The following is a 10,912-nucleotide window of genomic DNA, read 5'->3' on the forward strand; positions in this document are numbered from 1 at the left end:
GGAGCAAGGGGGACAGAGACAGGGGTGGCAGCTGCAGGGTTTTAGCAGGGGGGGACAGCACAGAAACACACAAAGCAGCAGGAGCTGGGCCTGCACTCCAGGACACGGCACAAGCAGCCTGGACCCCCACAGCACAGCATAGGGGGTAGAAGGCACCCAACAGGAAGCCCAGGATGATGGAGCTCACCCCCAGGAACAAGGGCCTTTCCCAGGCTCCAAGCCCAGCTCCCCCCAGGACGGGACACAAGAAGAACCAGCCACTGTCTCTCCTCACCCCTCTGCTTTGAAACGAAGCAATTTATTAAAAACACATGTTATTTCTTAGCATCACCCATCTGTCGGCACTCGAAACCCCGACAGGGATAAGAGAGGGGCTGAGAGGGAACAACAATAAACCATCTGCTGGAAAAAACACACGGGGCTGGGCTGAGGAGGGGCGACATGGAATGGGGACAGAGCAGGGATATAGGGGTGACTTTATGAGAAGAAGAAAGGCTTAAGGGGGAGCGTTGTGGGGCTGCAGGAAGGATGCAGAGGAAGGAAGAAGTTTGGTACCTGGGTTTGGGACATTGGGAAGGATCATGGAGCCATCAGCATAAGAGCTTCATTGGCTGGGAGGGGGGAGCAGGGGGGACAGGGGTGAGCTCTTTGGAGGTCCTCTTGCTGCCTTTCCGGGTGCCAGCCCCGCAGCGACGCTCTGAGGAGGGCAAGAGGAGAGAAACAGCTGAGGCAGCTCGTGGGTAACAGCAGCAAACCCAGAGCCCCTCCTGATGGGATCCAAGCACTGCCAGCTCCCTCCTCCTTCCTACCCCTCTCCAAGTAACCCACCACCCTTCCCAAGGCTGTGGCTACAGCCAGGAAGCAGCAATCCCCAAATGGCAGCTTCCAGCAGCACCAAACATCCCGTTCCCAGCTATTTGTCCCCCCAGTCCAGAACAGGGCTGGCCCAGCAGCACCTTCCTGTCTGCCCGAGGCAGGGATCACTCCCACAGCCCATCGTGCTGCAGGGAAAGGGGTTCCCTGGGTGCCTGGCTGGGTGTGCAGGGGCACAGGGCTCACCTGGGATGCGGGAGGGCTGCACACATCTCTTGTTGCTGCTCTGATGTTGAGCAGTGCAGCTCTGGAGCCCACCCAGGCAGGGGAAAGCGATGCTGTGAAAGAAAAAAGGACCATTTCAAACCCCCAAAGCTCAGAGCAGAGGCTCCCCATCGTCCCCAGCTGCCACAGGGATGGGGGCTTGATCCTCAGAGGGGAGCACAGGCAGGAGCTGCCTTGATGGAGCGCTATGGGGCACAGGGTGCTGATGACTGTCTCACCTCTCCGCTTGCGTCTGCTTCAGCACAGATGCTTTGGGGATGGAGGAATTCTTCATGGCCAACATCGAGATGGGGGCTCTGTAGCCAAGGAAAAGAGGGTTAGTGGCAGGGGATGGATCCTGACCACCCGCTCTCAGAAGGCTGGGAGGCAACCAGGCCAGTGCCATCCCCCTGCAGGGAACAGGGGTCACAGGAAACCTGCCTGGTTTTGTAGGGGAAAGTGGTTCAAACAGGGATAAATCCTCAGGAGATCCCAGGCTGGTTTGGGTTGGAAGGGAGCTTAAAGCTCCTTCAGCTCAGTTTCCCCAGTTGCCCTGTGCAGGAACCATTTTCTAGAGCTATAGGAGGAGACAGGGAGACCTAAGGGTGTCCTGCATTATCGAGGGTGTGCTGATCTCTGGTTTTGGGTGGTCACACAGATTCACCCGGGTCTGTATAAGCCAGGGCCCCTTTGAAGCACCAGCACTAAAAACCACGATGAAAACCCCAACACTGCAGTCCCAGCCTCTCAGGGACCTGCCTCCCAACCAGCACTTGGGGCTCCAGAAGCCATCTGGAGGATGCTCCTCCATGTCCAAAGAGAGAAGATGTTCTTTTTCTATCTTTGCCATTGATTCACACATGAACCTGTCCACAGGCTGGGTGTCTTCTGCCCAGTGTCCCCTCTTAGCAGAGCTGCAGTGATCCACAATGGATTCCCCCAAACAGCAGGGCCACAGAGGGAATAACCCAAACACACATGTAACCCATCCAGGGCAGCACTTACTTGGGCATGAAGAGACCATCCTGCTCTTTCTGGAGGCACTGGCTGTTGTCCCAGACAGAGAATTCAGACAGGCTGATGGAAACCGGCTCGATGGTGCTGGGAGATCTGCTGCCCTCACAGACCTCAAAAGTCGCATTGAGGTCGTGGGCAGGCAGGGAGCACTGGTTCTGGGCAGATGATGTTGCCAGGGGCACCCGGCTTCTGGTGACTGGTGCTTGGCAGGTTTTGGGGGTGTAACACGGTGGCACTGGGGAGCCAGGGGGGGTCTGAGCTTCTGCTTCGAACCAGGGGGTGCCTGGGCTCTGTGCCCTGGGAATCTCCGCTGCTTTTCCACATCTCTTCTGGTGTTTCATCTGCCTTTTGACACTGCAGGAACGTCTTGATGGGGAAGCACTGGCCAGCTCAGACTTTTTCCCCTTAATCGGGCTGGAAGCCATGGGCCCATGGCTGAAGAATGGAGAAGGCTGCTGCAAGCATTGCAGGGTGGCACTCGTCACAGGGGCAATGGGTATGGTAACAGATGCCTTGGCTAAAGGAGCAGGAAAGAAACAGTCACCTCTCTGTGTGCAGCTCCCAGGAAGCCCCAGACCTCAGGCCATCCCCCTCTCCTCCATCCCAGCTCAGTGGATGTCTGCCCAACGAGCCCCGCAGCAGGCATTTCCCAGCGGTGTTCCCATCAAACCACATTAAACCCAGAGGAAAAGAGGCAGCACAAGTAATCCTGCCCCCTGGCAGCCTAAAGGCACCAGGCTGGTTCCAGAGCAACTGCCCATGGCAATGCCTGGGCTCCCCCAGGAGAATGAGGCCTGCAGAGCCCACAGCTTTGCTGCTGGGTTCATGCGTTAGCACTGAGGATGAGGAGGAAGACCTCAGCCCTGGTCAGACAGGGGCTGAGGCTACAGGCAGGGTGACTTGGGCAAACACACCATGGAGGTGTAAAGGATCAGAACTGCTGCTTTCATCTCCCAGAGCAGGAACACCCCTCATGTTGAGGCTGACTTGCACACACAGAGGCTGAGTTCCCCAAGATGAGGGCTGCCCATGGCTCCTGCTGGATACCCTGAATCACTCTCCAAAGCATGGCTGGAGCTGCTCTTGGCACAACCCACTGGGTGGCACATCAGGAGAAACTCGCCTCCCTGCCCTGTCCTGTGCCCGTGGCTGTGAGCTGCCTCCCTCCACCAGCTCCTCCAGTGCACAGAGACAAAGGAGAGGGGCCAGCACCAAATGTCCCAAATCCAAATCCTCACCATCACAGCTCCACTTCATCCTCTTGGCTGGGGTGGCCTCGCTGACCTCCGCGGGTCTGCTCAGAGGCACAGCTTGCTCAGGGCTTACACCAGTGTCCCGAGGGACCAGGTGCTCCAGTTCCTCAAGCACAGAAACCACGTCAGGAGTAAGGAGGTTGGCAGCCTTCAGGATGGAATATAGCTTCTGGATGACACTCAGGATAGTGGCTGCAGGCCTGGGGACAGAGGGATGAACCAGTCAGCAGGTCACCTTGAGCCACTGTCACCAGTAACAGAGGCTCAGCAGCACCAGCATCACCTCTGAGACACCACCTCAGGTGGGGCAGAGCCCATTAGCAGAGTTCTGGGGGAAGAGAAGCAGATTTGAAGCTGTGAGCTGCCCAAGCTGGAAACCTCTTACTACAGGATACCAACTCCGAGTTGTGTGTTCACCTGTGGGTTACAAGGGATCAAGCAGCACCTACAGACTTTGTGCTGGGCTTCAGACACTCATTAGCTTGGCTAGAGACAGATCCAGGCCCACGTCAGGGCCAACTTCCCCCAAGAGACGTTTCTAAGAAGGCTCCAGATGGTGCTGAGGGAGCCCTGCCAGGGCAGGACCTGGGGGAGCCGAGGCAGGAAGAAAGTCTTCAGAGGTAGTTTCAGAACTAACACCACACACTTAAAGCTCAAACAGTTGCTGTGCCTGGAAACCTTCATAGCTGGCATTTCCAGGAGAGATTATTCCATGGGATTAGATCCCAGGAGCCAAATCCCTTGTTTTACAGGGCAGGCAGTCATCCGGAAGCAAAGATGTGGGCCTCTTCATCTAGGCCATCCCCAGGATGGCTCCATGCAACAGGAGGGTGGACAACCCACCTTTCACGGACAACCAAGAGGACGCGGGGAGGGCAGGAGGACACTTACTTCTCCGTGTGTGACAGCCCCTGCAGAAGGCTATTTCTTCCAAGCCTTGGTTGCTTCGGTTCCAGCTGCAGATCTGCCCGATGGGATGCTCTAGGGCTGCTGGGAGGCATTTCCTCTGGAGCCTGGAGCAATCAGCCAAAATTCCTTACCTATCTAGCCCAGGGTTAGCCCATATTTGAGCTGAGTTTGGTCCCCAAAGTGCTTGTTACCTGGGAAGTTAAGGGGTTTTGCTAGCAAACCACAGCCCAGCACATGCTGAGCCAGGACACATGGACCCACTGAGCTCCTGCCCTCTCCCAGCAGGCCCAGTGTACCCCATGAGCCCCCCAGCCTCTTCTGGGCCATGCTCATCATGCCAAGCCCATCCCTGCTCTCACCTCATTCTCCAATTCCAGCTGCATCTGAACAGGCAAACCAGCTTCCAGCTCCTGCTGCTCTCCCTCATTCTCCCTCTGACCATCAAGGGCCAAGCATGTCTCTGGGACAGCTTCCTCCAACCTACAGAAGCCAGAGAAGCAGCCAGTGAGCCAGAGAAAATCCTCTGGTGAAGTACTATTTTGCATGAGAAGTTTTGGGATGGATCAAACAGAAGATTTGGCCTTTGCAACCCAGCTTCCCTCAGTGCTTGTGTGCTGCACTCCAGGTTCAGAACCAAAACCAACCACAGTCAAGATGATGGTGCACACCAGCAGCTCATCTGCTTTCTGACAGGCACCTAGGCTGTGACCAGCACTAAAACTCTGCAAGCTCCTTGATATAAGGGATGCCAGGAGGTCACACACAAAAGCTCTGTCCCTTCTTTTCCCCCCAGCCTCACCTGGGCAGCTGCACTGGGCTCAAGCTGGAGGGAGCCTGTGGTGCTGGCACCTGGTTCTCTGCCTCTTGGGCAGCATCCTCATAAGCACGGAGCTTTGCCCGCAGATCTGCCACCTGCAAGGAAGGATCATCTGCTGCTCAAATGGTTTTACCACCCCTGGAGCTCAGAGGTTTGCATCCCAGACAAACCACAGCTAAGGACAGAGCCCTGCCCTCCCCACCAGCGTCTCACCTCCCCTTTCAGCTGCTCGCAGATCTCGACATATTCACAGATGTGGTAGTCAGAGCTGCGCGTGTTGCTCTTCAGCTGCAGACAGGGAGGAGGCAGAGGTTAAAGCAGCACTGTGGGCTGCAGCACAGACCCTCTCCTGACACTGGAGCAGGGCAGCTCCTCAGCCTCCTCCAGGCACCAGGGTCCCCATAGAGCCCTGGGGTGGCTGCAGCAGACACGATCTGCACTCAGGGACCTACTGCCACAGTCACAAGCCTTTTTATGCTCTGGGCTGAGAGGCTTTAGCAGAAGACCGGGCACACACTGTCTGCAACTCCATCGGCTGCTTTCTGCCCAGGGCTGGAAAACTCAAGCTGGGTAAGGGAAGGCTCCCACTAATCTACCCCACCACGCAGCAGGCTCCTTCCCATCCATCAGCAGCTCCCAAACACACAGCACACCACCACACATGAGCTCCTCACCGACAGCTTGATCTCCTTGGCCCTGCTGGCATATTTGAGCGTGTTGTAGGTGTCCTCGTAGGCCAGCACGGAGGGACTCACTGCTGCCACCATGACAGTGCGGCAGGTGCCACCAATGAATGGAGTCCTTCAGCAGGCGTGTCAGCTTGCTGTCCCGGTACGGGATGTGGCTTTTCTTGCTCTGTCCCAAGAGATCAAGGACCTGCTCAGCTGTTGGCCCTTGGGCACTCAGCTCCTCACCCTGAGTCACAAGGGCATGGCTGCGCTCACCCCCCAGCACCAGCAGGATTGAAACTTGAGGACACCACTCACATCCAGCCAGCCCCAAGAGCCAGAGCCCAGCAGGGCCATGCAAGGAACAGCGTTACCTTTGCATCAGCCAAGGCGTTGATGACGTTGATGAGGGCCAGCAGCGAGCGGTTGATGTTGGCGCCCTCCCGCAGCCGCTCTCCCCTGGTGTTGGCCACCGACGCTCGCTCTGAACCTGCCAGGTCGATCAGGCTCATCTTGGCCACCTTCAGGTCCCGAGTGAGGCTGCCAATGCGGTCCTGCTGCTTCACGTGGATCTGTGAGGACAGAGGTGGGTGAGGCTGCAGCTCAACAAGGCACATGGGGTTGCTGGTTGGAGGCAGCTCAGCAGCAGGGCAAGGGGTTGATGTTTAGAACAGGATGGACAAGTGGATCATGTGGGCTGTGAGGCAGAGAGGAGCCTGGCACACCAAGATGACAAGCCAAAAACTGGGTGACAACGTGAGTAGCAAAACCATGGAAGGGGTCCTGCAGGAAGTGACAGAGCTATGGAAAATAATCAGCACCTCCTATGCTGGGTAAACAAGTAGAGTAGAGCTGGTTGGGTCCCCAAGGGGCAAAATACCAACCCAGAGCCCCAGTGAATTTGGCCAAACTTAAGACACCAATCGGGGGCTACAAGCCCCCAAGACAGTGTCTCTCTCTGCCCCCAAGGAGGCATCAGCCAGGGCTTTCAGTGCTGAGCCCAGATCCCAGCTGGCACAGACAAGGAGGGACACAGCCACCAAGACTCATCTGGCAGCATCGCTCTGTAACTTCCCCTTCTGCATCCCTAAAGGTCTCCCAGGAGAAGCATATGCTTCCCCCACAGCCCTAAAACACATTTGGCCCCCCAGGAGCAACTCCTGCATGGACTTGAGGTGCCATGGAAGTGCTGGAGCCCAGCAACAGGTCCTGCATCCTCACCGGACTGTGGCTTGTCTGCCAGGAGGCAAAGCCGGCAGCGGGAAGGGCAGATTTCCAGCACAGCCGATGGATTCACAGCAGGCAGGAATCCAGCACCCACTGACAAACCCAGCTGGGATGATGGCTGGAAAAGCATCCAGACACCTGGACTTCCCTCTGCAAGCAGCCACGGGCGAGGCACCGGGTTCAGACTGAAATTGCAGTCAGAGCCCTCCGTCTCCCCACGCAGCCGTGACCGCCCTGCTAATTCAGGAGAGGGCCTGGCTGGAATTGAAATCAACTGGCAGGTTTGCATAGGACAGCACCAAGAAACTGGGGAGCATATTCACAGAGCCCCTGGGGGAGTGTAATTCCCAGCTCAGTGCCAAGGAGGACACGATGGAGGAGAGAGCCTGCTCAAGGCACAAGCACAAACCAGTAATATCAGCCCCCTTTGTTCTGGGTCAGGTTTTAGGTACAGCTCCCACATGTTAAGTCAACAAGAGTCAAAAGCAGAGCGAAGTTGCAGCCCCAGGAGGCAGAACACCAAGCTGAGAGCATGGAAGTGGCTGGGAATTGTGGCCACCAGCATGACCAGTACATGCTGTCCTGCTGCAGTGTTGCTAGTGCCCTGTTCAGCCCCATGCCTCTCTTTTCGGGGCTACAACCACTCTGCTTTTCCCCACGGCACACCAGGAGCAGTGGTGGGAACCCCAGGGCTGGCATGGGCCTGCTTCCTAGTCTCCTTCTAAGCACAAATCCCCAGTGACACTGCGTCCAGCAGCCCTCACCTGGAAGATGGCGTGTGAGCGGGAGGAGGCAGCGTTGGCATCGGTGGGATGCTGTGTCCGGTTTTTGTTGCCATTGGCCAACATCTCCAGGAGCTGCTCTGCTGATGCAGGCTGGGGGAAACAGGGATAGAGATGATGCCAGTGTGCCCCATCTGCAGGCACAGAGACAGCCCAACACAGGGCACCTACAACTCAGGCTGATAGCATCCTGCAGCTCTATGGGCCTCGTTTCAGCTCACTTTGCTGCCAGCCAGGAGCTGTGGTGATGGCACCCCCCATCTTCATACACCCCCTATCTCCAGGACACACATCTGCTTTCAAACTGGTGTAGGTGCAGCCCTGCCCATTTTTATACCTTTAGTGCCCATTTGAATACCTACCTGATGGAAGGAGAGGCCCTGAACCACAACTCCTCTCTCAGGATCCTCCCGGATAGCTAGAGGTCCCTTGGGCTCCAGCAGGTCATAAATCTGCTCGTTGTACACCTGAAGCAGGGAACTTGATGTCAGGCTGAGGTTTGGTTCCCCAGTGGTGAGCAGGGAGAGGAGCTTTGTACTCCAGGGTTACACACAACCCTCTGACCCACCCACAACAACCCCTCCAGGACCTCATGACACCGGAAGCAGCTGATGGTGCTCTAGGGGACAGCTCAGGAGGGCTTTAAAGGCAACTCACTGTGCCACAGCTCCTCTAAAGCCTTTCCAGCCAGGAAGCCCTCATTGCTACATGCACCATGGCAAGGAAGAGAAAATTCCACAACTCCAGATGGGAGAAACCAGCAGCACCAGTTCATCAAACTGGGAGGGTGAGCCTGCTTCCAGTTGGGCTCTAGGGCTGCCCTGGGGACACTGGGTGCCCCAAGTGTGGTACTACAGGGTCTGGAACAACCCCAAATCTTAGTGACAGTGACCCAGTGGCAGCAGCCACAACGTACCTCCTGGTAGGAGACTAGGACCTCACAGCTCTTCTCCTCCTTTCTGGCCTCGATCCTCTTGTACAGCTCCACCATGGTGAAGTACATGATGCCAGGGCTGTGCTCCGAGCCCAGCATGGTGTAGGTTTTCCCTGCTCCGGTCGCACCATAGGCAAACACTGAGAGGAGAAAGGGGGAATGGGAATTAATGGGAGCAGCAGAACATCCGCTCCTTGCTGGCGAGGAGATGTGGAGATCTTCCCACAGCAACTCCTGTGGCATGGCTCACTCACAGGCTCCCAGAGACGAGGCAAAGCTTGTTACCCTCTGCACTACCTTTCAGTGCAGGTTATTTCCTCATTTCAGCCTCTCTGATTTAGCAGAGGCAGAATAAGCCCCCGAACCATCGCTGCTTAGATGCTCAAATCACCTCTGAACTCTTCCCTTTAGCAAACCAAGCAGCCCCGTTCCCCCGTCTCTCACTAGAAGGTGTTTCTTCATCCAGCCCTCATAACTCATCTCATTTTTCCACCCCAGCCTTTCAACACTCTCTTTAAAGCACCACCATCAGAGCAGAACACACTAATGCAGAGAGCCTCAGCCCTTCTCCCCAGTAGCAGCGCTTGGTGCCTTGCGACACTCTCATTTGAGGATCCTGGAGTTCTTTTGTGCAGATAGAGACACGAGACGTGCCTGCCAGGTGGGCACGGTGACAGAGGCAGCCTTCAGCGCCTCGCAGAGCACACGGGGAGCCAGGAATAGCATCCTGCAGCGCCAGTGCCCGGCACATGATGAGACAGGAGCGCGGCGTCTCCCGCTCGGTGCCTGCCTCGCACAAGTGATGTGCTCGTTAAGGCACCGTCTGCTGCCAGCCTGCGACGGCACAGGGGCTGCAGCACCACGAGAGGAGCTTTCAGACCCAGCTTCGTGGAGCTGCCAGCCTGCAAGAGGCTTGTGAGGGGCACAGCGTCCCCCAAAGCACCCCAAGGTGTGGCTGCTTCACCCTAGCCCCCACTCTGCAACTCAGCATCCCCTGCGGATGCAGCCCCAGAGCCAACCTGCCTTCTCTGCTGCCACAGGGCTCGGCTGACTCCCATTCAGATCAGTCCCCACCAGAACCAACAGGGCCCTCCCAGCCACACAGATCCCGGCCCGTACCCAGCTCCTGGGTTATCCCATCCCAAGCACAAGGCTTCCCACTTATCTGTGTTAATCTACACATCCTTCTTGTTCGCCTCTCCCCACTTGCTCCACAACCCCTCTCCACCATGGAGCACTATGGGTCCTCAGCACAAGGACCTGTTGGAGTGGGTCCAGAGGAGGGACACTGAAGTGATCCAAGGGCTGGAGCAGCTCTGCTCTGGAGCCAGGCTGAGAGAGCTGGGCTGGCTCAGCCTGGAGAAGGGAAGGCTCCTGAAGGGGAGACCTTACTGTGGTCTTTCAATTTATATAAATGGGGCTCATAAGAAAGTCAGAGAAAATTTTTTTTTTTAACCAGGATTTGTAGCGACAGGACAATGGGCAACAGTTTTTAATTGACAAAGGACAGGTTTAGATTTGATGTAAGGAAGAAATGTTTTATGTGAGGCACTGGCACAGGATGCCCAGAGAATCTGTGGCTGGCCCATCCCCTGCAGTGTTCACAGACCGACTTGGACCCACTCTAGTGGAAGGTGTCCCTGCCCATGGCAGGGGGGTGGAACTGGATGAGCTTTAAGCTCCCTTCAACCCAAACCAGCCTGGGATCCTACAGTAGCACTTCATGTTTTGCTTCCCCTCATTTACCTGCTGAGATTAGACATTTCCATGTCAGCATCATCCCTATGCTCATCCCACTTGCCATCACCCCAGCTTGGTTTCACCAACAACTTTAAGGCTACCGGTTTTTGCACTGCTGGTGTGTGTGTGTGTCCAACTGCTCAACTGCCTGGGGGCTTCCAAAACACATCCACAGCTCTACCAAGCAGATGGGGCAGGAGGATCAAAGACATTTGCCAGGTCTTACCAGAGCAGTTGTAGCCATCGAGGACACTGTCCAACACCTCAGAGGTGGTGTGCTGGAACACCTCCTCCTGCGTGGCCTCCTCCCCAAACACCCGGTCAAAGACAAACTTCAGGTCCTTGCCCTGGTGCTTGGGCCCACGAAGGGGCAGCACGTTGCCGGGGGGACCACCGGGCTCCTCAGGGTTGAGGACAATGACGTGCTGGCCAACGACCTGCAGGACCGGGTGCGTGGCCCGCTCTCGCTCGCAGGGGGCCAGGGGCCG

The 10,912-nt window shown here is 56.6% G+C and overlaps 1 protein-coding gene across 1 annotated transcript; it reads right to left on the reverse strand.

Moving 5' to 3' along the window:
• Positions 1 to 1,316: 1,316 nt before the first annotated feature.
• KIF18B (kinesin family member 18B) lies at positions 1,317 to 10,909 on the reverse strand (the record flags this gene model as incomplete). Its single annotated transcript, XM_010011418.1, is given in 14 exon segments — positions 1,317 to 1,394; positions 2,083 to 2,329; positions 3,333 to 3,547; positions 4,239 to 4,360; positions 4,616 to 4,736; positions 5,056 to 5,168; positions 5,287 to 5,361; positions 5,748 to 5,864; positions 5,866 to 5,928; positions 6,116 to 6,313; positions 7,733 to 7,843; positions 8,113 to 8,217; positions 8,667 to 8,824; positions 10,651 to 10,909. Coding segments are annotated over 14 exon segments (1,982 nt in total), but the record flags the coding sequence as incomplete, so codon positions are not given.
• Between the last annotated feature and the right edge of the window lie 3 nt (positions 10,910 to 10,912).

This window comes from Nestor notabilis, unplaced genomic scaffold (genome assembly GCF_000696875.1).
Source record: "Nestor notabilis isolate BGI_N333 unplaced genomic scaffold, ASM69687v1 scaffold29933, whole genome shotgun sequence".
NCBI classification, from domain to species: Eukaryota; Metazoa; Chordata; class Aves; order Psittaciformes; family Psittacidae; genus Nestor; species Nestor notabilis.